This window comes from Canis lupus, chromosome 11, assembly GCF_003254725.2.
Source record: "Canis lupus dingo isolate Sandy chromosome 11, ASM325472v2, whole genome shotgun sequence".
In the NCBI taxonomy this organism is placed as follows: domain Eukaryota; kingdom Metazoa; phylum Chordata; class Mammalia; order Carnivora; family Canidae; genus Canis; species Canis lupus.
The window spans coordinates 13,614,042-13,641,757 of NC_064253.1; the positions used below are offsets into that span (position 1 = coordinate 13,614,042).

The window sequence follows — 27,716 nt, forward strand, 5'->3', positions numbered from 1 at the left end:
GGGAATGAGACTTTTGCTAAAGGAATGGATTTTTTTTTTTAGACTTTTGCTAAAACAAGGAAAAGAATCTATTGGGGAGAACTTGTGTTGCTAAATATAAGATAAAAAGAACAGAGCTCAAGCCCAACATAATGATCTGGCCAGGACCTGGGAGGGCAGCAGGTAGGGCTGGGATTGGGAGAGTCTGCTTCAGAAGCTACTAAATTTGGGGTCCCTCCGTGGCTCAGTGGTTCAGCATCTGCCTTTGGCTCAGGTCGTGATCCCACAAGGGGTCCTGGGATCGAGTGCCTCTGCCTATGTCTCTGCCTCTCTCTGTGGGTCTATTGAATAAATAAATAAAATCTTTTTTTAAAAAAAAAAAAAGGTGGAGAAGAAAAAGAAGAAGCTACTAAATTTTTTTTTGGTTTGGATAACCAGTGGGCAAACAACAACCAAAAAATAAGGCAGTTTGTTTTTTCATTTATATGCCTCTGTTTTAAGTTCCCAAATGTAGAGTCTGTCTGGAAACGAAGTATAACTCCTGCCACATTGGGGGCAGGGGACTAATAATAAATTGAATGACTTGATCTCCCTATGGAAGTTAAGTGATCATCATGATGGTACATTCCAAGTTGATTAAAACTATCTCAGCTTCAGGTCACGAAATAAATGGTAGCTACCAAGAAAACTTAACAAAGGAACCTAAAGCTCTTGAGTTTTCTCATTTGTATGTGGATAATACTATAGTTATAAAAAAAACGCAAACAGACAAACAAAAAAGTTAAGATTCAATTTTTACACAACAGGGAGTAAAACCTACAACCTTCTTCCTGAAATTGACACCAAAAAAGTCGGTGACCAGGAAATCAGAGAAGGCTTTTCTGGAGAAGCTGATCAAAGCAAGAGAAAAGGCATATGGAAACCCCCACCCCCACCCCTGCTGGGAGATTCCCTAGAGAGACATCCACTCATATCTTCCTAGACCTTCAAAATGCCCTCCCACACATGTGGGACTTCAAACCAGCTTCTAAGACTATCATCCCCACGCAGACAGCCAAGGATCATCAGGCGTTTGAGGAAAGTCTTGGAAGGAAAGGCTACAGACAAAACACACAAAGGAACTTAGAAACAAGGCTGACAAAAGGAAGGAAAGGAGGGATGGAATGAAGGAAGAAAGGATGGGAGGAAGGAGGAAGAAGGAAGGTAGGTCCTCAAGGAATAAGACACTGCAGTCATGAAACTCAAAAGGAGGCTATTAATCCCCATAACATTTAACAACAAAGAGGAGCTTTCAGAAATGAAAAATATGAGAATAGCTTTTTTTTTTCCAAAGACAATATTTAAAGAATGAGGAAACTCCCCAAATCAGAAACTATGTCAAAAACTATAAACCAGAGATTTGAAAAAGGAGAGAAAAGATCAGAAAAGTAGAAGACCAAGGGGCACCTAGGAGGCTCAGTTGGTTAAGTATCCAATTCTTTATTTCAGCTCAAGTTGTGATCTCAGGGTTGTAGGATTGAGCCCCTTCAAGCCCCATGTCAGGCTCCATGCTCAGTGAGGAGTCTGCTTGAGATTCTCTGCCTCTCCCTCTGCCCCTCCCCCCCCCACTCCCACTCTCTCTCTAAAATAAATAAATAAATGTTAAAAAAAAAAAAAAGGGAAAGTAGAAGACTGATACAAGAGGTTCAACATCTAACTAAAAGCAGCTCCAGAAAGAACACGGAAACGGAAATTGTATCTCCTCCAAAGAAAGACATCTGTACAATTTCTAACACTGACAGGGCCCAAGTTCCTAATGAGAGTACCAAGCTCAGCACCAGAGATTAAAAAAGACTCATGCCAAAGGATGTCACAGAGATAGATCAGAATGCTGGAGACAAAGAAGAGATAAAGGCTGGGTGGATAGGGGGACAGCCATTACACTCAAGATCTCAAATCAGGATGGCGCTAAGCTTCTCAAGGACAACACTATGGAGAGTTCAAAGCAGTGGAGCTACGCCTGCAAGTCTGGCAGAAAATGATCTTCACCAACTCCTCATCTAGCCACTTCATTCATCAACTATGAGGGTTGAAGGAAAATGCTGTATGTGTGAACATCCAAGATTTCAACTATTTTACTCCCGGTGGACCCTTTCTTAGAAAACTTTTGGAAGATGGGCTTCACCAAAATGAAAGACAGAAACAAGAGCAAAGCATATGCCAATGCAGGAAATGGAGTATCCAACCTCAGGATGGGATCTTCAGAATGGTGTACAGAGAGCCCAAATTTTTACAACCATTTCACGAGGCCTCTGCATAACCCCTAAAATACCGGTCCAGATTGGAGCAGATGGGAAGACTCTGGAGAGACTGCTCCAAAAGATAAAATGCAGAGAATGCTGGCTGTGTTTCAACAAGTGAGAAGCAATTTATAATTCTGGCGTGACAGTTCTTGGTGAATTAGTGAGGGGTGCATAGAACACTAAGCAAATAAAAAGTGAGGCAACTATTAACTGCAGGTAGAAAGTTGAGGGAGAAAAGAAAAGTAATCGTAATACACTGCTCTGCTGTAAATAATAAATACATACTCATAGTAATGTAAACACTGAATACTGACCTGAGGAAGAATTATTTGTTGTAGGCAGTTCCCAAATGGTCCCAAGTAATTCCTACTTCTTGGTATTGACACCCTTATGTGATACCCTCCCCTCCTGGAACCTGGGCTTGACTTACTGACTCCTAAGGAACCGATTAAGTGGCAAAAGCAATGGGTTGTTCTAACGTGAAGTTATACTAACACTGTGATGTCCACTTTGGGCTCAGTGTCTCTTGGATCTCACCGTGGAAGCAACATACTCTGTTACGAGAACACCGATGGGGGAGGTTCCTCTTCTGACTACTGACCCACAGAAAATGCGAGATAATCCGTGTTTGCTGTTTTAAGGTCTTCTGTCTTGGAGTCATTTGTTGCACAGCAATGGATAACTCACAACTATATTGGGAGAATGGGGAGCAGTCAAATATAGTTGTGTTGGGGAGCTAAGTATGCACTAAATCACCAGTTTCCACCTTTTAAAAAGCCTAAAGCCACACAATGACATCACAAAATACCTACAGAAACATGTGTTTTCAAAATATAATGAAAATACCAATGACAAAAGTTTAAAATAGTTAGCTGCCCCTGGAAAGCAGGAGTAGGTGAAGGAAAAGATGGGAATTTTTCTGCCATCACATTCCTAGTAGAACTGGCTTTTTAAACTATAAACACATGTAATCTGAATAAAACTTAAAGAGAAAATTATACCACATTAAGTGTTTATGCTCATGCATCCAATAAATTTTCTGTTTTGCAGGCTTCTTTTGAACACTGTAAAGATTCTTTTCTTTTTCCTTTTCTTCTTTTTTTTAGATTTTATTTTTAAGTAATCTCTCCACCTAATGTAGGGCTTGAATTTACAAACCCGAGATCAAGAGTCGTACACTTGCCCCCCTGATAGAGCCAGTCAGGCACCCCTGGACGGTGAGGATTCCTAACACAAGGTGTAGATGGAGTAATGCAGAAGTCATTGGAGCTTGTGTGGGCCTTTTAGAGTAGGGGTTCAAAAATCTGCTAATGAAATTGATGATGCTACCTTTTAGGAATCTTTTCAGATAATGTCTTCCATGTGCTCATTCTTCTGTGGAATGTACCAGAGCGTAAAATAAATGTCAGCCTACTCAGAACAGACTTCACTTTACTTGCACAACTGCTAATAGTTCAATAAATGGTTTCAGTAAATAAAGAGTTCCAGAAATAGATCGACTTTGGGACACTCAAAGGCGTGGCTACCTGCTGTTCAACAGGATTTGGCACAAACCCAGAAGGTGATTTAAGGGTAACCCCATTGAGGCTCACTTTTGGCTAACAATTTTCTCCAGAATCTGCTATGTCTGAAATGATTCTGATAAGAACATTCTATGGGAGGCATCTGGGTGACTCAGTGGTTGAGCGTCTGCCTTCGGCTCAGGTTGTGATCCCAGGGTCCTAGGATTGAGCCTCACATCAGGCTCCCCCTTCGGGATCCTGCTTCTCCCTCTGCCTATATCTCTGCCTCTCTCTCTCTCTCTCTCTCTGTCTCTCATGAATAAATAAATAAAATCTTAAAAAAAAAATTAAGCACATTCTATGGGCTTCACACCACCTTTTGCCCCAAAGCTCAGGTAGCTCAGGTAGGTACCCTCAAGGGATTACATATTCTAAAGCCTCCCATTTTACAGATGAGGAAACCAAGGCCCAGGAACCAAGGAAATGCCCCTAGCTTTCAGGGTGGGCAAGGAATAATGTCCACAGAAACAGAGAGAAGCAATAGGAACACTCTAAACGACCCTCATCAGGTCATTATGTATACGTGTATTTTTAGGGCACATGGGGATGGTGCGAAGTAGGCATAACCAATATTAGGGGACGTTTTCCCTTTTCTCTTAAGAACAATATACTCTAGTAACTGCAAAGTTTTAGCAATCAGATCATTTTGATTGGGTTTTTATCCTGGTTTAGCCACTTGTCTTCCCCCAGTTTTCCAAGCAGCAGTTACAACTGTAGTACCGAGAACTCCGGAGGATTCTACAATGGTACTTTTTTTTTTCATCTGCTAAATGGATAGATTTCAAACACTGCAGTGAAAAAAGATAAAGGAGAGTTTTTAACCAAAAAATTATACTGTTCCTTGCTGGATACACTCATGCCCTTCCAGAAGATCTGAATCAACACAGTATTTTGTATGAAATACAATACCTCTCACGGGAGATGATAAAGGCATGTAGCTTCTCATGTGCTTTTTTAGTCCAGTGCTGTCACCCAAGAGGCTTTTTACTAATCAAGTAACCAAAAGACAAGAAGTTAATGTGCAAAGAAGAAAGGCTTTGGCTGCTTCTGTGCAATTATGAATGTCCTGGATTCTAATCAAGCATATTATGCTTACCAACCAGCCTGGCTCTCCTCCTACCTCTTTGTCATGTTTCATTAATTACCAGAACGAAAGAAATAGGGCAACGGCACCTATTTCTGAATCATACAGGTTGAAGCAGCCAGAATTTGCAGAGAGAACACCACAAATTTAGACGCCCTGACAATCCCCTAATATTCCCTTGTAAACACAAGACAACTTTTCCTACTTTCCAAAATATGCAACGATTTACATTGAGCAAATACATGCAAGTTAAGGGTGCACGAGCCTTGGCAGAGTATCTGCATCGTCCTTGGGGCAAGTGTAGAATGAAGCCTGAATCTGCTAATCAGTCGAGGTCAGGGTGGGAGTGAAATGTGAAGGGGAAAAAAGACTTATAAATGAGTCAGAACCCAGACCCCAGAGGATATGGGTTAGCTGCCTGCCAGGTCTGAATTATTCCCCAGAAGACCCCACTGTGATCCAGCCCACCTTTCTCTGAAATTTTATGTAAGTCTATGTGGCTCACTGGACCCTTCCCCAGCCATCACTGAAGCTACTGGAGCTCTGTAGTATTCGATTCTCCTTTAGACCCTGTCTTGACTTCCACTGAAGTCATAAATTCCCCACAGTTTATTTTCTTCCCTTTGACAAAATGAAGACGAGAATGCTAACTACAGCCTCAAATACTCAGCAGTCACACTCAACATGTTACGCTTGGTTGAAATTCCATACTTGGAAATGTGCTACTGCAAGAAACTGCAAGCTCAGGAGGACTGGTATGATGGATGCTATTTATTTCAAGAAGATATTTAATTCAAAAGTCAGATATAAAGGGAGATGTCCTAGAGGTCATACACTTTGGATTCTCTAGTAACTGACTGAGGATTTTGCGGTCAATGCTCGCCTTCTGAATCACTCAAGATGAACATGCAGTCAATAGAATAGTAAGTAGCTCACCGAGTTCTGCTTCTTTGAAAGCTGACCCTCTGTTCCTCTAATCCTCCTGGGTTCATTTGTCCCACTATCAACCTAGACCTTACCACTTTTTTTAGAACTCCCTGGGAACACGATACTGCCTTCTGGTCACCCTACCAAGCAGAGGTTTTATGGAAGAGACAAGTTCAATATATAAGGAAGACTGTCATAGTTCTACTCTGTGGCTCTTCACTTGTCTGCCCTTGGGTATTCAAAGACTCTTTGAGCTCAAAGCATCTCACAGCGCTCAATTACTGCAGCCAGCTCGGTTCCAGGCTCAGAGTGCAAAGCCAGGGCCTTCAACCCAAGGTGCTTCCAGGATGTTGGGGTAAGAAATCATCTTAGAGGTGTATGCTCGAGGTGCCAGTAAGAAGCAGCTCACCGCGAGGCCTGCCTGGGACTGGCTGGCTTTTCCTATTCTGAAAAGCTGCTGGGTATTCTCCTGAAGCTGGGGAAAGCACTGGAAAGCAGTCTTTGTTGGTTCTCTTTAAACAAATTGGCCTGTGCTGCTACTTGAGGGAAATAAGACACATTAAATGTTCAACTTGACTTACTTCAAAAGTTGTCTGTCAACGTGGATATCGAGAAGACATAGACAGGACAACATACAAACCGTGCAGATGTACCAGAGAGTCCCCCAAAAGCTGGCAGGATACAAGCTGCCCACTGAGCCAGGAGAACATGTGGCACTGCCTCTAATGCATGGGAAGTGGTTGGCCATTTTTTCCCTTGTTATGAAATATGTAGTCAAAAACAACATTCTGGGTATTTTTGTAAAAATATTTGGTGAATATTAAATTTAAAAAACATCTCACTCTATAAGCCGAATTGAGTTCCCACATTTCAGTCAAAACCTCAAACTGACAAGCAAATGTTTATTTGCCTTTGAGCATATTTTTTAAATAATTGGTTACATTCATACATACACACACACACAGACTTAAAAACGAGGAAGGGCTGGTCATGTGAGGTACAAAACAAGAATCCAGAAAGGACACACAGACATATTATTCAGAACGGTCTGGGCCTCAGTTTCTCTGCCAGAGTAACAGGGCTCATGATGGGAGTCTTCCACATAAACAAGAAGATGCTATTTAGATGGTGTTGGCAGAGCCACGTAGAGGTCCCCAGGGAAAAGTGTTCGATCACTCAGACACGCCAAACGTGCCATGTGTCATGAAAAGAAGGCAGCCGCGTTTCTAACTTCCAAGGAGTGAAATACTCCACAACTGTTTCAGATACATACTTGAGTCAGAAAGCTTAATTTGAAATGAAGACCATACATGGGTGTGGTATGTTTATAATTGTTCCATTTACTATTCACTTATAAGCAATTATCAAATGAGGGGCAAGGGGCTCACCAAACTCACATCCCTTTGAATCCTACCCGTCTCGGGTTTTCTCTGTGTTACATCAGACTTTGCTAGGTACTCTGCAGTGGTGCCCACGAGCCTAACTCCTGCAACGTTCTTTGCTGAGAATGCTTTTTGCAACCTCTGATAGGCCTTCCCCATATTACAGCTTATTTTCCTTTTGCCAGAAAGGTATTAGCCATCTTATCTGAGGACAGAAGGGCAAGGGAAAGGGTATGTGTGTGAGAACACTTTGGTAGATTACTATTTTTAAAACTACCTGGACAGTTCCTGCTGCTGCAGCCATACAGGGCAGCAGCCAAAGGGAAGAGGCTAAGGAAAAAGAGAAAATGAACGTTGGAAGCAGGGAGGCAAGGCAGGGCTAAGGTGTGCCAGGGAAGAACGTGCAAACAGCCTAATAAGTCAAGTGACAAATGATGTATTATCAACAAATCACAAGGTGCAAAGGTTTTCTGTAAAGATCTTGTCCTTAGTCTACCCTTATTCTGAAGGAGCAAAACTCAAACAGGACTGGCTGAGGTTGCTCCCCATTCAGAATGGATGCTTGATGGACCCAGTTTTGCCCCTGGGTATTTGAATTCCTCACACCCGGAAGTCTTTTTTAATTTGTTTCATTTGGGGGGGGGGGAGGGCCTATGTCAACATAGACAAAAACAGAAGTGATATCTAAACCTCTGTGTCATCCAGAACAAAGTCCTCCCAGGACTTGGGAGGGCTACACACTGCCTGGGGACCCTCGCTGGCACACCTGATTTCTCTGACCGAGCCACTGTCATTTTTATTACAAGGGGAAGAAGGTCGTGTTCCCTTTCTGTCTAGGGCAGGACCCTGGATGTGAGCATTGGAGACTATGCATTTGACTTACAACCCATCCCTTTTGCCACGAAAATGTCAGTGAGACCAAAGTTGTCAGAGAGGTTAAGAGAGAAGAGCGTTCTCAACCAGGGCCATGGACACTGGTACAATTTACCAGTGTCACCGTTCGGGAAAGCAGGTAAGCAATCAATAAATGTTTCAATGCATTGACACAAAAATGTTTGTGTCCTCTGGGTGATTGTTTCTTGAAAGCTGACCCTAGAACAATAACTGCAAATTAATAAAACAGTACAAATATTTCAAGTGCAAAGATACACTAAGCAGGGTGATATCATCTAAGAAGCTGAAAGCAATGTAAATATCCATCCTTAGAGGAATTTGAATTAACTATTGCGTCCATTCCATAATGTGTTTTATATCAACAGAAAATGCATCTCAGAAAATGTTTTGATAACATCAGAAATGCTTGTTTTAATGTTACGATTAAAAGAAAAAGTATTCAAAACTCTATTTACCAAATGATCTCAACTATGTTTTTTAAAAAATGTATTTAAAAAGCAGAAAAAGGAGTAAACCAACAAATTAAAGAGACTGCCTGAACAGTGAGATTATAGATGGTTTTTTTTTTTTCTTCTACCTCTTAGGTGTTTTCTGCCCTGCGGATGTCCCAAAATGGCCAGGTATTCCTTCTAACATCAGAAAATTAAAACCATACTGAGAAAATGAATGACAGAAAAGAAAAAACAAACCAAATCATTTTGTTTCCCCCTTTTTTTGAGATTGGTCTAAGGAGAGCAAAGTTGGGAGGTGAATTTTAATACAGTGTAATCAGATTTTATAGTGGCATTCCCCCCCACCCCTCCAAAGGAAATCAGTGACAACGTCGTTTTCCAGAGCAATATTTTCCAGATTGTCTAGGCCAAACTTAATTCAAAAGTAACATATTCTTGACTAGAAAGCTATACTATGCAAACTTAAACAGGTATCAAGACCATATCACTTTGTTCTGTGAATTTATTCAACATTCAACAAATATGTATGGCACACTTACTCTGTGCCAGGCGCTAGAGATCCAACAGTGAACAAAACAGATGGGATCTGTGGACTAAAGAAGCTTCCAGCTTAGTGGGGCAGAAAGGGATGGTTTGTATACATCAACCCAGATGAAGCAGATTCAGTTACTCCTGCCAAAATCAGATGCTAGCACTATAAAGAATTTCCTATCATTCTGTGCTTAAAAATAAAATAAAAACTCCAATTATTATGTAACATCATACTCTCTTCTTTCCAAAGAGCACTCTAAAATATACACGAACCTGTGTTCAGGGGAAATCCCAGGACTAGGTGTGAAGAGCAAGGAAGGGCTCTGCAAGGCCAAATAGGTGTGCGGTCTTGCACAGGTAAATCCCTTTCTTTTTTTTTTATTTATTTATTTATTTATTTATTTGGTAAATCCCTTTCTAAGTCTCCTTCATGAAAATACGGACTAACATGGTTTACTTTGGACTGTGTTTAAGGTTTAAAGGAAATTATTACCTGGCAAGCATGTCCAGCACAATGCCTGGTATAAGCACTCAATAAAACCACCTTTCCTCTCATCCATAAAATACACATAAAAACAATAAAGAATCGAAGACAAAGATGCATTAGATCAATGAAATTGGGATCGGGGCAAGCAAAAGGGAGTGAGTACCAATGGGTACAGGTTTCTTTTGAATCATAAAAATGCTCTATAATTAATTGTGGTGATGGTTGTAGGACTCTTAGTACATTAAAAAATACCCAATGAATTATACACTTTAAATGGGTGGACTGTATGCTGCGTGAATGATACTTCAATAAAGCTGTCATAAAAATTCTATTTTAAAAAAACAACGAAATCCTTTAAATCAATAAGCGGAGGTGGGCCAAAAGCTATTCTTTGCAACAATGAGAGTATCTCCATTTTGAAATTAGAAAATGCATCTTCAACTCAAGGTCGCTGTAATATTAAGACGCTTTCAAGATTTTCTTACCAAAGAAATCTTGGTAAACTTCAGAGAAATCTTCTCTCTTATAGGGAGAAGATAAATCAAGGGAGGACAATACTACAAATGCAAATCTTGTAAGACAACTTCTTAAATCTTTTACTATGTTCAAGTCTAAAGAAAAGTTGAGTTTTACACACCTCACATTCTGTATTCACATAGAATTTTAGCTACAAATACCAACCAACCTAAAAAGGTAATACTGAAAGGCCTTTAAAGGGAGTTTAGGGATGCCTGGGTGGCTCAGCGGTTTAGCACCTGCCTTCGGCCCAGCACGTGATCCTGGAATCTTGCGATTGAGTCCCACATCGGGCTCCCTGCATGGAGCCTGCTTCTTCCTCTGCCTGTGTCTCTGCTCCCCCCCACCTTCTCTGTGTCTCTCATGAATAAATAAATAAAATCTTTAAAAATAAATAAATAAACAAATAAACAAATAAATAAATAAATAAATAAAATAAAGTGAGTTTAAAGCTGATGGCTTCATGACTTAAGTCACCACCAAAATATACACACAAATGACACAAAAGAAATATGTTTGGTCTAAAAACATGAAGCTGAACCCTACCTAAGAGCATCCTCTTTTTCACACTGACAAGCAGTAATGTTACCATGGTATTGCTTTCCAGAAAAACACACCATCACTCATCATGTGCAAATGATGGCCCTATCAGGAAAGCATCAAACAGGTAGGTCCGAGAGGAAAGCAAAACCAGGAAGACGGCCCAGATAAGCCTCCGCCCTTCCTCATACTCCCCTTCCTTCCTTATACCCCACTTCACTCACAAATGTTTATAGACTACATACTACAAAGACTTGGCCTCCATTTTTAATTTGTGATTTTTCTATGAATCAGGTAACAGGAGTTTCTGTAATCTTAAAAAGAACAAATACTTTGATACGTTTTATAGTTATTTATAATCACATCCTTAAACCAAGTTTATTTTTAAAAAAAAAACTATCACCATTGGACACAGAATAATCAGAGGTAACCAAATTGGTATACGGTCCAGCAAATATACAAATATGGTGTTCTATTTGGGTTGACTTTTGCCTGTAAAAATAGACGGTACTTGCACACTTTGAAAGGCTCACCATTTGAGCTCCTCTGCCACCAGTGGTGATGAATCTCAACTTTTCATTGACAACCACCACTGCAAGGCTGCCCAGGATGCTGAGGGTCAAGTTTATGGCCAATACACAGAGTGGCACTAACTAATAATTCTTCCAGCCCTCTAAACCTCTGGGAGCTCATGCTGAAGATCAAGGCTGGATGCTTTTTCTTAGTAGCACAGTGATTAACCGACTATGCTCATGTGCCAAACTCACAGACCAGGAGCTGATTTACCTCCATTCAGCACATTACTGCCAGGAGGAGCATGCTCATTAGCAATCTCCAAGTTCCCTATGACTGCAGAGTTATAATCATCACTGGTGTGGCGGGTAATGAAATGCAGAAGCGAAACTGGACAGCTTACTTGCCTTGTGAGTCAAAGCTGAATTTATAAAAATCACTGGGAAATACCTCAGTAAGTAATAACATTGCACTTAGTAAAAAAAAAAAAAAAAAAAGGCATTGCATGAGTTCCGAGCTCAGACACCGAAAGCACAAAGTGAGCCTGGATTCATATTTAATCTCTTCTTAAATCAAAATTTAAAATGAAAGTTCTTTTTCCAGTAATAAGTTCAGTAAATCAATACTGCAGCATAGGAGTAAAAATACCCTATGTCAGATCCATGTCAATTTCTAGAGGATCATTTGTCTTTTAATGAATGAACGTGAAACCCCTACACTGCACATTGAAACACTATCCTCTCTATGACTCTGGAGATGCAGAAGAATTTAAGAATATCTCCGGTGGTTTAAAGAGAATCATTTACTTCCCCCAATTAATTACCTTTAAAACATTAATTCCCAAGATCGCTGTTCTTGGAAAACACATAGAACATAAGATGAAAAACCTCATACAAAGAACCATTTTTCCTCTTACACCAGGTGCTAAAGTCTTCTCTAAAAAACCACTTTCATAAGCTACCATTTGCATTTTCACTGTCCCCTCTGAAAGCTCCCTGTGATGCTGCGAGTACAATCTTTTTCATTGGCTACTTTATTAACTCTCTTTAATACTCTGGATTTCTGAACGATTTCAAAAATAATCCAGCAGAGACCACACGGAAATGAAGCTGCCACTGGTCCACCCTACCATATGAATAAATTAGGAAGAGTGGTACCAATTAGTCGTTCTTAACCTCTGTGAAGTCCAGGTTCAGGACCAAACGCTGGACCCTCTTTCTCACTGGCACAGTGATTCAGCAACGACGCTCACTTGCCAGACTGCAGCTTCTAGACATTATCTACCCTGGGAGGTAAATAGAGCAGGGGTGTAGGGTGTCTGTCCATTTTATACCTGAGAAAATGAGGCAATGACACAGTGACTTCCTTAAAGGGAAAAGGTCAAGTAGCTTGCAGAGGGTTAGGACATCCCCTCCTTCCCCTGAGACTGTGGTTCTCAATCTTGTTTGCACATCAGAATCCCCTGGGGAGCTTTGGAAAAAAAAAAAAAAACACTAATGTCAGGTCACCCAACCAGATCAAACTGCCATCCTAGACCAAGTGAATGCCTGGAAGTGGTGCCTGGGCATGTTTTAAAAGATCTCTGGGGGATTCCAAGACACAGAGCTGAGAACCCCAGTCCTATAACCTATACATGTTTTAAAGGCCATAGTAAATGACAGATGTTGACAATGAAGTACAGGCACAGCTGAACCAAGTATGTTCTGGGATAGGGAAGGGGGAGAAAAGCCCACTAAGAAGTATGATTTAATAATAATCCAAAGGAAAATCTATTCATACGAGCTAAAAAGCCAAGTTCAACATGTACGTATTTACACACTCTGCTGTACACATCATGTTTTTTCCGGTTTTACCTCCCTTACCCCCACCCCCACCCCCAAAAGAGTAAATTTCCAAACAAATAACTATACAAAGGCATGTGTGTCCCTAATGTCAGGAATGAAAAGCTAAGGAAATTCTTTCCAACATCTGAGAGTAATTTTGTGCAATACGTCACTGCTCCTATGCAACTCACCTTACAGAAGAGAGATCAGAGTAGGATAACTAAACATCCAAATGCAGTAATAGTTTTTCTCTCCTATTAAGCACGCTCTGAAACCCACTAATTATTTCCAGAGGGAACTTCTCTTGTAACGCATTACTCCTGAGGACAGTCTGATCCTCAGGCAACCAGGACTCCACGTCCTGGCAGCGACACTAAGGGGAAAGTCCATGACTGTAAGAACCCTCCCCACATGAGGATTCCACGCACAAGAAGCAATCAGAATTTAATGCGGATTTCATATTGCAGCCCTGCTGTTGCCAACTACCTTCCAAAAAAAAAAAAAAAATCACAAGAAGACTCCATATTCCCCCAAAGACTGCAAAGATACCAGCTCCTGAAATTTCTAGGGTCTAATACAAACACACACACACACACACACACACACACACACACACACCTACGAATACACATAACAAATTCAGTTTGTGAAAAATGCTGTCAGGTATACAAATAATCTCAAAATGAAAATACCAGGGAAGAGATTTCTTTTTTCAACTCCATCTCCAAGGCCATTAGTCACAGGCAACTGGCCCTTTCCCGAGCCCTCAGCAAGGAGCCTGTCATTAGCATGAACCCATAGTAGAAAACCACGGTGGCTTCACTTCCCCTCTGCTTCTTTCCAAACTCGGCCCTTTTAGCTCTGCCAAATAACTAGCTCCAAATGTGTTTGTTCTCTCTCTCTTTGTCTCTCTTTGTCTTTTCCCCAAAGAGAAAAATTAATGGTCAAGTGGGTTTAATTTTTAAATTGGTACAAGAGCCTGAAACACACTGTACTGGGGGGAAAAAACCAAATGGAATGCTCTTGAGAATGGCTGCACATTAAACACACATTTTAGGACCCAGGCCTTCACAAAGGCAGGTTCTCAGATACTGTGGAGGTTGGAAGCTTAGTTTATGCAGCAAGAATAACTCTATTAAGAGCCTGGGCTCCTTCGTGTCACCACACTCAATATCCACACATTCCAAATACTGGAAAATGTGAGGCAGTAAAAAAGAAGGCTGGCACTACAGGAGGTTCCACTCCTGTGTCTGAAAAGCGCCGAAAGCCATCAGTGTGATACAGGAGGATAGGGGACACCTGAGGGTAGGGGACACACCCATGGCCAGAGGGATCACAGCACATGGGAGTAGGGTGCATGGACTTGGGAGACGGGTGACTCAGAGAACACGGTGCTACTGGTGAGGCTGTGCATGCTGCATGCATCGCAACCAAACAGAAATAATGAAAGATTGTAATAGTAACCCTGATAATACCACAGAGCTCTTTAACCATTTGCCCAGAGTTAACTAGAGTATCTGAATACATTTTTTTCCCCGAGGAACTCCATCTTTCATTAGCAGCTCAGGTTCAAGTCAAAACCAAGCAGACTTCCAAGTGAATCAAAAAAATAACCCAAGACTTGCAGGCGTTCCAGAAAGTTTGTAGCTAATTTTACAACATCTGCCACCCAGTGAGGTCACACTGCAGGAACTCGGTCCTGTCCCACACAGGAATAAATAAAATCATGACCAGCAATAAACCGACAGGCGCTAAGTCATAGCTGAGAAGTAAGCGCAAGGCGCCACTTTAGACAAATGAGCAAGTGATTCAAGTACAAGAAAATCTTTCTTTCTAGTTTATGGAAATTCAATCTTAGCCTTTCCCAATCTTTTTGTGTCTGAATAATCGGTACCCTAAGCTAATTGGCTACAACCTTATAAATGTCTTGATTCTTCGCAGACACCATTAGCTACCACTTCTGCTCTCAGGGAAAATCTGAGAAGGCCAAGGGTGTACAACCCAAGGAGAGGCACTAGAACGAAAGCTTGCTCCCCACATGGGACTCACCCCTGGCACTGGACAGCTTCTAAACAGACAAGTGAGAGAGGAAAATGTGAATTCTAGCTCCTCCTCCACCGACTCCTCCCAATCTGGCTGCAGAGCACTGTTCAAAGTACAGAGAGGGTGCCCACCCTACCTCCCCCCAAACACCAGCCATTCGTAAAGCCAAAAGCCAATGGGAACCACTACTTTCAGTTGAGCACACAAAAGATCTCTGCCTATCTCTTCCAGCTTTCGTTCACCTTCTCCGGTTCCTTCTTCTATAGTGATTTTTCCTTACTGATGCTACCCACAAAATTTGGTATCCAATTACAAAATCTATCCCTCAACAGTATAGTTAACACAATACACAGAATTCGAAGATTCTCCCACGATTTTCTGCTTTTCTACCTTGAGATGGGGTGCGCTGCTTTCCTCCTTCTGATAATTACTGAGACACCTGTCATCTGATTTTCATTCTTTTTTTTTTTTTTTAATATATTTTACTTTCCCTCCCGTGAGTTTCAGCCCTTGGTTTCTCACCTTGATACAGAAGGACCTAAACAGTGATTCTGAGTCTCAGATTTCTAGTTAAACTCCTTCTTGCCCTCACTCCTCTCCCAGCTGGCTAAGATACCGACACAGGTCATCTCCCTTGTCCTTGACCAACATAGCTTGGAGGGAAAGAAAGGGTTGCCCCTCTGTTCTTCACTTTCCTTTGTTTGCCTGGGGCACATTTCTTCCTCACCTTTTCTATTCCTCTCATTCCACCAATGGAGCAATGCAGCGCTCCCCTTGGTATTTTAGTTTTTAATTACCTGTGGGCCTCTACGGTCAGTGACATTGGCCATCGGAAACACAATGGGCCTGGTGACCGTGTGCTAGATGTTGCCAGCCAGCGTTCAGATCTACGGTAGGGATGGCATATGCCACATTTATATTTCTAACAGCAGTGACAGATGAATCCTAACCCATTTCTCTTGTGATGACCGGATTACCCTTGGCAGGTGGCCTGCTGAGCTAAGGGGCAGGGAAGGTGGCTAGGTCTCCAGTCACAGGAGAGAAATGACTGGTGCAGCTGGGGTTTGAGCCTCTGATCTTGGGCTTTGTTCGCTCCATGCACCAATCAGCCACAGCTACATCACGGCCTCGGCCCTCGCCAAATGCAAGAACCCGAGCTCAATTCGGCAGGTAAATTCAAGCCTCAACGACACAGGTCAAGACAAACAAAACCACCAAGTCCGGACAGACAGATCAGCTGGCACATCAAGGAGAAAGTGAACTTGAGAGCAGTCTGTCTCCCTAATTTCCATGATCCCTTCTGGGGGGAAGAGAAGGAAAAGCCTCACCCTGCTTCCCAGACTTTCCCTGCTAGCATTTAAAGCGCAGACCACTTCCAGGGACACCTCCTCCATCCTGAATGGGGAAGCAGCCATGAACATGAACAAAGACGGGGGAATGTGGTCATTTCAACAGAAATCCAGACAGTTGAAAAACCCCTTTTCTTCCTCTCTGAGGACCACAAGACAAAGGCCCCTCACCGGGGGACGTAAATAAATACATCACGGGGAAGAGGGCATAGGGAGAGAGAGAAAAGTGAATTGTATTTACCTTCTTCTGTTTCATGCCACACGATCCCTTCCAAATTCACACTGGTCCCAGGTTCACAGGGCCCGAGACACTCTGGCTCTGTCAGTACTCCAACTTCACATGTATTCACACCCACCGAACGAGTCCGAACCAAAAGCTGCTCAACCGGTGCTGCAATATTGGATGAAGACGGGGAAAAGTAGGAGGGCAGAATCTGAGGCGCGAGGCTGCTGGAAATCGGCGGCGGTGGTGCTGGCACTGTAAACAGGGGGTCAACCTGAAAGACAGACAGGCTTACTGCAGTGGCGCTGTATTCTCGGAGCGGTTTCCAACGCAGTCTGTTTACATCCCTTCTAGAATACATCACCATTCCAAATTCTATTTGCAATTATCATACGCTTCGAGTGTTTGCACGGTGCCAAAAGAGAAAGCAGGATAGCAACGACCATCTGACTCCCCCCACCCCCACCCCACGCCAAACAAGACAACCACCGGGGCTCTTGTGTTCCGACTTAGAGGTGGGACCCCCACGTCCTAGACTCGCCAGTGGACAACTGGTTAGCCTCAGTCTCCGTGAATGAAACACTGCTCTGCAAAATTAAGGCTATTTCCCCGCCTGTGATGGAATCACACTTTTCAAAAGCTACAATATTCTCCAAAGGAGAAACCCCAATAAACACCGCAGATGCATCATTTTGGACAGTTAAGCACAGGAAATGGACTAATATTGTTTTCAAATACTTTATAAACCATAATGAATTAAATCACTGCGAAAATACATTAACTTACTCTGCTGCATATATAAAATACATAAACTTGATTATACACACTCAAACACATAAACTGGATATTATTAGCATGTATTAAGCATCAACTCCTAATTAAGTTCTCTACTGCAAAGTTTAGCAGAATTCATATAAATGGGGAAATAAACCCATGTGCCCAGCATCAACAGAACCGGAGTTTCTCCAATGCACGCATCCTTTTGTGGTTTGACTTGGAAAGATCCCCGATGAATCTGATCGAGTCCTGGGATTCGTCCCTCTAAATCCCAGGAAATGGAAACGACAGCCAAGATAAGAGTTTACAGTGCAACGGTTTATCTCCTTTGCAGCCCTGTCCTACTGAGCAGGGAAGGAGATCTTCACCACAAAAACCTTCAGTAGCCTGGCCATGATGAAACCAAAGGCTATGCAGGTACTCAGTAGGTAAATCACCAACCAACCCATTCGTTCATCAGACCTGTTTTAACCATTGTTAGAACTGTCACAGAATAATCATGGCCCTGCTGATAGGTGGTCAAATGTGGAAGAGCCAAAGGCAAAGCCCACGGCACCATGATGCCACATTCCCTAGATCCTCCTGTTATACACAGATACCTACACGGGATGGTATGCTCTATCAGCTGAGCCAACAAGTCATATGTGTAAAAAAGGACACCCAGAAGGATTTTCTGGTAAGATGCCATCTGAGTCTGTGGTTCATCTATTCCCAATTAACCTTTATGAGAAACCAACACGTGGCTGCAGATATACTATTACATAGTCTTCATTGTTTAAACACACACACACACACAAAGAGTGTATTTCAAGAGAAGTTACATGAGGAAGTGTGCTCCCGGTTAAACAGCTGAAGCAGTCATCTGTGTGGGCTCCTTGTTCATATGACTGCAGGAACTATTTCTACAGTTTGCCTTTCCCTAAAATGATAAACTGACGTTCACTTGCCTGACTGATCCAAGACGCAAGAGAACAGCCCTTCACCCATCTGCATGGTAAAGAAACTTAATTTCCTGCTCTCAGAGCTGCCATAAAACTTCTTTTGCTGCACGCTTTTTATTGTTCTGCATTCTTGATCACAGAGCCCAAGAAAGAAAAGCATTTAACGGCCCCAAACCCCAGATCCGGTGATTTATGCTTTCGCGTAAATAAAGCTTCATGTGGATCAAAGTTCACACTGATATTTCCTATTTTAAAACTGGGCTGACAAATGAAGAAAGCGGTTCTAACGGAGGAAATCTAAGGGGGAGGGGGGCGGACCCGATGCTATCTTGTAGTCTTTACTACAACTGAAAGATTGTGCAAGATTAGAACCGTTTTCCAGAATTAAAAAAAAAAAAAAAAAAAGTCAAGGAAAATTATAAACCAGCTCCTATATAGTCTTTTTTTTTTTTGCATGTTTGCCAACAACTTCTTAATGTGTATAGTTAGCTGTAAATTGGCTATAATTGGTTGCTACATATATAAACTGAAAAGACAAAATGGAACAATATGCTCAAAATACTCTTTATATCACTTGATCGACAGCCTACATTAATTCCAAGAGAACAAACACAGCTTCAGTTGGATAAACAAGAAAATGGGATGAAATAAAAGGAGGTAAGGTGCCCAAGAGGCCATTAATTCTCCGATTTGGAAGGCAAAGCCTATAATAAGGCAAAGCCTACAAAACAAAGTTATTAGGACAGGGTGTTGGACACTGGGAGTTTGGCCTCAACTCTGACACTAATTAGCTGGTGACTTTGGGGAGTCACTTAACCTCTGCTGAACACCACTTTCCTCAACTGGAAAATGTATCCTCCAGCCTTCTACTGATGACAAATCCTATCACAATACAACTTCTGGACTAAATCTCTATTTCAATATAACTATAGTTATGCATGTTGTATACATACAGATACACATACACACACACACACACACACACACACACACAACCATACTCTTTGGGATATTTAAGAGAATCCAAATATCAAACCTCTAAAGAATCTAGAAGGCTTGGAGAGAAAGGCCATAGTATCCTAGGCCTACCAGCAAGTTAACTGAGTTTATTTCCAACCACGCAATCCAAATGTAATGGTAAAAGCCTGGCTGACAGAATTTATAAAGGAGACCTTGGAGCCCTGTCCCCACCAGCATGTCTTAAAACAAGAAGCTAAGTTTCAGAGGGTTTGACCCTCTGAACTAACCACAGACAGTCCCTCAATGCGATAACAGGCTAAAACTCTTTAACTCGATAGGAAAACTCAACAGGCAATACAGTTAAGACGTTCAACTCTTTGACCTACACCATGAACTTCTGGTTCTTTCCACAACACCGGCTTCCTCAAGATAGCTCACAAGCAGCCGTTCCTTTTGATACCAGATCATCACTACCAGTGAGAGAAAAAAGGAGAACTTTCCTCCCTTGTTTTTTCAGAATTTGGAGTCTGGTCTACTGGGAGCCCCTCGTCCCCAGAGGTCACCAACCACAGAGGATGGTAGGGAATTACAGCTCTCCCAGAGGTGTTTTATTTGGTAGGCATGCTACTTCCAAAAACATGATTTTTTGCCAACACAAAAAATGAGGGGAAAGTCTGGATGTGTACTATCTCTTAAAATAATAATTAGAGAATGTGCTGGGCTGGGCCCACATTCCTGGTGGCATCAACCGTCAGGGCTCGGCTTCCCTTTGGCCTCACGATGATGTGCCCGGTGGCAGGCAGCTGACTCTGCATGTCCAGCCTTTCTCTGAGACAATCACAAAATGTTCTACGTAGAGGACCACCTAGCCCAAACTCCTCATCCTAGAAACGTGGCCCATGTTTGCACGAGGGCAATAAGCTAGCTCTGATGGCAACCTAAGTGAGCAGAAGGAAGCCGCATTCTAGAAGCAGAAACGTGACAGAAGGGAGTTCAAAATACACGCCCTGGGAGCCATAAGTGAGGTGGCAGGAAGATAATAGTGCCACAACTTCTTTCTGCCAGCTAATGCACCCCTACAGAAGGTTTCAGTTCTCTTGTGAATCTTCTGGTGCCCAACACAAAGCCACATGCACCATATGCAAAGCAGGACCTGGAGGCATTTTCAGTAGTGTTTTTACCTCCTGCAAAAGATCAACTCCACTGCACCCTGACTTCCCGGTCACTGATCCCTAGACTCAACCGTGACTTCTTCAACCGATGAGGTGCGTTAACACACACGGTAGCAAAAGGACTCCCTCCAAGTGGCACACACTTGTACTTGCTGGTGGTGGATCTCAGGCAGTGATGGGTTCAAATCCTGATCTCCCCGCTATTTGCTGTGGGGCCCCCTAAGCATGCTACTCTGAGGCTCAATGCCCGGGTCTAAGATATGGGAGTAAGACTAACGGTTACCCCCAAGGGGTCACAGTGAAGACTCAGTGAGGTAATTCATCCAAAATGAAGGCTCAAAAAATGCCTAGCTTAGTCAATGCTGGCTTTGAAAAAGTTAAAAAAAAAAAAAAAAAGTCGCTGGTCTGATATTACAGTTCTCTAACCCTGCATGCAACCTTACAAAGCTCCTTTTTATATCCTACTATATTTAACATAAATCTATAATCCCCTCCAAATGCATGGTTAAGTGCGGTTAAAGTGTGTTAAAAGTATAAGAAAAAGGGCTTAACCCTGAGAAGCTCTGCCCCAGGGAAATACTGCTCCTTTCATACATGGGCATCTGGCAACAGCTGACCCAGCTTCATCCCTCCAACCCACTCCTACTTTTACAGCAGATCCTGATGAATCCTATACCTCTATAAAATCTCCTTCTCCTAATCTCTACTTGTACCTTTTTTTTATGCACTGCTGCTCCCCCCAAAAGTCACCTCTGAGTTGCCTCAACTTGATCACACAGCCACCCAAGAAATAGTAACAACACCCCTGCTGTGTGCCAGGCACTGTGCAGCCTGCTGGTGAAACAAGAGCAGGCCAAACCCAAGGCCTCCAGGCCTTCCTGCCTCATCGGCAAGACTGTGGAGCTAATCAAATAATCCTACAAATGCAGCCAAATTATGCAGCAGAACCACATCCCAGGAGCGATCCATCAGGCCTGAGTGCAAAACACAGTATGTAGTGAAGGAAAATGCGGCGGGCATCAGTCTTCAACACTGGAATCCCAGCACTACCTTCAGCTACCCGACCTTTGGGTGAATCACCTGATCCATCTGAGGCTCAATGGCTTCCTCTGTAAAATGGAAATAAGGAGATCCTACAAACACCCCTAGAGCTCAGTTCCCGGTACAGCACTCAACAAACGAGAGCTACTGCCATTGCCAATATTATTATTGTTATTACAAATATACTTGAGACCCGAACTAAAAACCAATAGGTGGTTTGGCCCTCCACAGCCAAATACCAGGATGTGCTACATTTCAAGGCAATTCAGGGGAGGCGATTACGAATACCCTTGGGGAGAGGGGGGCAGAGACCACTAAAATAGTACTAATCGGATATTCCATGCAAAAAAAAAAAAAAATCAGTGGGGAATTATTAGTCTAAGACTACTAACATCTAGAAGAAAAGACCGTAATAGAAAACTAGCCAGTTTTAGCAACGGTTCCTTTGTCAAAGCTCCTTTCTGTCATCTTGATGGGACACTGATGTGACCTATTACACCCCCCCACCCAAAAAAAAAAGAGAAGCAGGAAAGCAGCCATCTCCAGTGGGGGGCGGGGGGAGGGGACCCATAAGTCTAACAGCTGCTGGTGGCAGCCTGTCAAACTGAGGAAAGTTAATGTCAAGAACAGACGCGCGGCAGTCTCTCACTGTTATTTTTGCATGATTATTCCCAGGTGTTGGTGCACGCTGAGCAGTAGCCTGGCTATTTATCACTCGAGAGAGCCTAAGAGCATGGGAGTGGGGGAGTGGGGGAGGTAGAGAGAGGCGGGAAAGGAAAGGTTATTTACACAGATAGCGGCACTTAGTGTGTGTGATCAGAGGGCTGCGGGAGGGGGGATCTGCGGAGAGATTCTGGCAATATTTTCTCAGTTCACCTTATTTCAAGGGCTTTCCTGAGCGCTGAGGAGCAAGGCAGGCTCCAGGGCCAAGAGCACTGGTGGCAGCAGCTCTGCTTCGCTCCAGCACTGGCTGTGTCACTACTGAGAGTGACAGGCAAAGAGGAAGGGTGGCCAGGGCGGGGCTGGGGGCGCTAGGTGGGCACCCCTGCACCCCTCGGATCCAGCAGGGAGGCGGTAGGGCCAGGAAGAGGGAGAAGGGCGGGCCAGGGATGGGCAAGCCTCCCTGGAAGATGTCCCCCCACGCCCTGGGGCAAGCTGGAGCCCGACAGGGGACCTGGGGTTTCTTACAAATCTTGCAAAAGTCTCCACCACCAAGCTCATCTGGCCATTCATTAACCCCTCAATCCTGCGGATCCTCAGATCAACACCAAACGGAGTGGTGATGGTACCTGTAATTCACTCAGTATTTTTACCTTCTTGTGAGCACGCTGGGGCACGATTATTTAATGCTCACATTTTCTCCAAATCACAGTATTTGGCTGTTTTACGAGATTGCCCACAGTCACCTCTTTCATTTAAAACACATTAGACCCGGGACGCCTGGGTGGCTCAGTGATCTGCCTTTGGCTTAGGACGTGATCCTAGGGTCCCGGGATCAAGTCCCACATCGGGCTCCCCACATGGAGCCTGCTTCTCCCTCTGCCTTTGTCTCTGCCTCTCTCTCATGAATAAATAAAATATAAAAAATAAAAATAAAAAGATAAAATGCATTAGACAGAGACTGCCCTTCACATAGGGGAAGTCACAGCTATAGCTATTTGGAGGTGACCACCGCCACCATCTCTCACTTTGCATTTTAACCACCCATGCTACCCAACATCGCTGCTGCTTCATGTAGCAAAGCAAGGGGAGCTTAAGAAACCCTTCGAACTGATCTTTTCCCCAAAAAGGACCACCAAGGATGAATTCCCATCCCTGATAGGGAAACTTGAACATATAGGGGTCGCTTGCTCCAAATTCTGGCCTTCCTAAATGTGGTAGAGACTTTTCCTTTCGGAACCACCATCAGGACAATTTACTCAAGGCCAAATCTCTCTGATTTCAAAGTCTTTGGGCTTTCCTGTAAAAGTACGAGCAGGGACAGCCACGGTTTAACCCCTATTACCTAGGAGGGGTTATACTGTATGCTCTTCTGGTCCATCCAGAAGACTGAGACTGAGAAGGCAAGTATTTACAGATGAGGAAAAGGAAATCTTGGAAAAGTAAGTAACTGTAAAGGGTCACTCGGGGTTGGTGGCTGAGTCAGAACTTGAACCCACAGCAAGGCAAGAGGAAAAGCAAACTCCTCAAAATATAAAATACAACAACACAAGATGGAAAGAAGCCTTTCTCCCAAGGTAATTTCACATCCTTCTCTGTATGTCAGAAGCCACAAACCTGAATCACCTTTCACTGCCCATAGGTCAGAACAGTGCCTCTCGGGGGGATCTAGGCAAACCCTTCCAGAAAACTCGCTGAACCCGAAGCTCGGGTTTGGCGTGGTTATTATTTTAAATCATCCAGTTCTAAAAGCTACAACTACATACAACGGCTGGGCATTGTACTATTACTTTCATTTTCTCATTTCCAGCTATGACGACCAGAGGCTGCCCAAAATAAAAGGCCACAAGCTTACCTGCTAAAAGCAGCTTTTAAAAAGCCTTAGCCGCAGACCTGGGAGGGTCTGCCCGGGGGACTGACCGAGGCTCTGGCCCCGAGACAGCTGCTTCCATTTCCCACCATGCCAAAATCATAGAATGCCAATCCAGGGGCTCTACAGGGTGCTGCCTGGGTGGGAGACGGCACCAGGAGGAGGTCACTGTATGTCACCCCAGAAGGAGCCCTATGCTCAGATCCCAAAGCACACACACACAAAGGCCAGCAACACGTACAAAGTAGACTTTAAACAACAGCAGGTATGTTTACCTTCATTCTCTAGGCATTGGCAGTTTTCAAAGCAAAACAGAAGGTACCGGGGTACATAAAAAATAGAGTATAATTAAGCTACTCAATTCAGTGTCTTAAATTTGTTTTTGTTTTGAAGCCAAATAGAATTCTCCCCCAGGAGGCCCTCAACTGTATAGAGTTCCGGCAGAGGGGCACCAGGGCAGGTGCAGAGGACACAAGGACTCCATCCTGGAGGACTGACTCTATCGGACCACATCCGTTGTCACACGCTTAACTTCCTTTGTGTTCTCAGCAAAAAACCCGTCCTACTGCTGAGCCACAGATTCTTCTGCTGTCTCAAAAGTGCCGCGAACATGTTCCACTGCTCACAGAGGAGCACTAAGTGACCAGGGTTTTTACATCTTGTCCATAGGGTTCTCTGATTTCCTCTCATTCTGCCCATTTCCAAAGTTACTTAAACCACAATAATCAGCCACAAAGGAAGGAGACCTTCATAAAAGTACTTTTAAAAAGTCTATCTTCCTTTGTTAATTCTTTTCACAAGTTCCTTGACTTTGTAGAAAGCTGAATTCCTGAAAATGTCCACACAAATCCCATTTACATCCATTAGACGCGGCTCCCAATCCCCTAGGAATGAAAAAAGCCAGCTCGGTGATAAAAGTCTGGATTTTTAGCTCTGCATTTTGCTTAACATGGGTGTAGCTAACAGTACTAAGCAAATCAGTTTCAAAAACACCTGAATAATGAATATCTGAGCAGATACTACTGGCCAGCCTTCCAGTACCCATCTCTGCATGATCCTTATTTCTCCTTAAAAATTCGGAAAGGTCCTAGGCTTTTCTTTCTACTTGACACAGGCTTAAATTTAAGAGGAAAAAAAGGGGGGGGGGGGTTAAAAAAAAAACAGAAAAAGGAAAGAAAGGCCCATTTGGAAAAAATTACATTATTCCTCTTCTGAACTAACACCAATTCTTTTCTTGCCCCTCTGTTAGGAAATCTCACCTACAATCTGCTACAGAGAATATTTTCAGTTAAAATTCTAGAGATTTGAGCTGCAAATGCAACACATGCTCATCACAACGAATTCAGTCGTAAGGAAGCACCTGAGTCGCACTGTAGAGGTGAGATCTAAGATGGTGCCTTAGCAGGGGTCAAAAACCTGCTTCTGCAAAGCATGGTACGTCAGCCCTAGAAGGGGACAATCCTAACTCCCTGCCCAGGATACCATCTGGGTACCATTCACTCTCCACTCTGCAAAATCTAAACTCTGCTCACTTCAATTCATCCCATGTCTGAGAGGCACAGTGTGAACATCTTGACTCCCTTTCCTCCGTGCCTCCCAAATGCTGTTCCAAAATACTGATCAATTTCAATAAATGAATGAAAGCTTTGAAATTTTAATTTCATACTGAATCAAAATAAATGGCTCCTGAAAGCTCTCTATGCTTTACCACGGAGACAGAGTGGTGAGAGAGAGAGAATCACAGAGCTCCTCCAATCATCTATACACAGGCTCTCAAGGACACCTCAGAGACTTTCATATTCACTCTTATTAGGTCTCTATAGAAAGGCAAGGGTATATTTTCTCATCTGAAGTCTTAAGAGATAAGTTACTTCTCAGCAGCCAAACTAGAGGCTGTCGGCTATCCCAAGGAGGGCTGCTGGGGCCTCTACCAAGCTCTGTACCCAAACTACAACTTTTGAAAGTTTCTTCTCACAAAGCCCCACAGAGAAAGAGCTGTTCACAGGACCAGAATTTTGTTTTCCCTCCTGAGAACAAAGATTCTAGAAGCCAACAGGTCACTCTTTAGGGAGACCCTTTCTTCTAATGGTTCTAATGGTTTCTTATGCATTTCCATCCAGAAATGTTATCCACATAAAAATATGCAGCTCAGAGGGGGGATCAATTTTATTTGACAGCCTTCTGCATGAAATTTTAACATGAACATGTATGACATTTCTAATTTTTTAAAAACTAACCTTTTAACAAAAAGTTGTTAAGCCCTTCTACTGTAGGATAGAAGTAAGCAACTGCCAATGCAGAGGAGAGACAGCATATAATTAAGGCTATTATTTCAAGTCCTTGGGCAGAGGTGCTGAGATCAACAAGTCAAGGGTGGCATAAGGATCTAGTTTGTGTGACAGGAAGACCATGCATAGAACCCATATCATCCCCTTTACAAAGGCTGCTGCTTAAACCCACCTCCTTCCCAGGGAAGTCATTCCTTCATCTGACAAATGTGTTGCCAGGTAACCACCATGTACCTAGCAAGGCCACAGGAGCCCTGGAGGGACACCAACGCCACAGGGGGCACCAGCAGCAAGTGGGCAGGGCTGAGGTGGCATACTGAGGCAGCCCCACAGGATGGGGTGGGGTGTGTGGAAGATGAGTCTTAAGAAAGTGCACGGGGGCAGTAACCTGGGTGGATCGCTGCCTTCGACTCAGGTTGTGATCCTGGGGTCCCAGGATGGAATCCTGCATCAGGCTCCCTCCAGGGAGCCTGCTTCTCCCTCTGCCTGTATCTCTGCCCCTCTCTGTGTGTCTCAAATGAATAAATAAATAAAATCTTAAAAAAAAAAAAAAAAACAGTGGAGGATGGATCCTGGGGAGAGGACAGGGAACAAGGGCAGAGCTGGGCCATGCTAGTCACCACCCAGGGGTTTTTAAGGGGTTTGAAACACAGAGGGTCAGAGTGAAAGCAGGGGAAAAAGCAGGCAGCTCATGGTGACCCTGGATCAGGCTAATAACTTAGGGGTAATTGCGGAGTTGGCAGCCAGTCCTAAAGACATAAAGTAGGGACATGAGTGGGCCAGATTGTTCCTCTGGTCAAAAGCACATGGGACACGGTACAGGGAACAGAGTAGAGGGGAACCTGAGAAAGGAGTGCAGTTAAGAAGCCATGCCAGTGGTCCAAGGTGGTGGCAGTGGTGAGGAGGGCAGGGGAGGACAGGCAGTGCTCCACAGGTTTGGAAGCAGGATGCTAAGATCAGAGTGGTGGGAGGGGGAGGGTATGGTGTCCAACACCGGGACCAGTCCAGAGAAGTCCATGCCCACTCCTGAGGGGCTGGCCCGTGCCCTACCCCCATCCCTCCTAGAGGAGCAGGACTGCTAGCTTTTTAAAGAGTGGTGACTCTTTTCTCTTTTTTTTTAAGATTTTTATTTCCTTATTTGAGAGAGAGCAGAAACTGGGGGAGGGGCAGAGGAAGAAGCAGGCTCCCCACTGAGCAGGGAGGCTGATGTGGGGCTCAATCTCAGCACCCCGGCATCATGACCTGAGCCAAAGGCAGGTGCTTAACCGACTCAGCCACCCAGGTGTCCTAAGGGCTAGTGTTAATGGAGCCCTTAATTTCAGCTTCACAGCAACTGGCAGCCACACTATCTATGGCTCCAACACCTCCTTGTAACCTTCTGTTTCAATCCAGCTGAAGACACTGTGAAAATTAATAAAGG

General features: G+C 43.5%; 1 protein-coding gene across 7 annotated transcripts in view; it reads right to left on the bottom strand.

The window, feature by feature from the left end:
* The window catches only part of ZNF608 (zinc finger protein 608), a 111,027-nt gene that overhangs the window by 40,635 nt on the left and 42,676 nt on the right, over nucleotides 1-27,716 (bottom strand). For all 7 annotated transcript variants that reach the window (XM_025431904.3, XM_025431899.3, XM_025431901.3 and 4 more), the window contains one exon: nucleotides 16,606-16,861. In XM_025431904.3, the coding sequence (XP_025287689.3) occupies nucleotides 16,606-16,861 (256 nt within the window). The remainder of the gene's footprint in view (nucleotides 1-16,605; nucleotides 16,862-27,716) is intronic.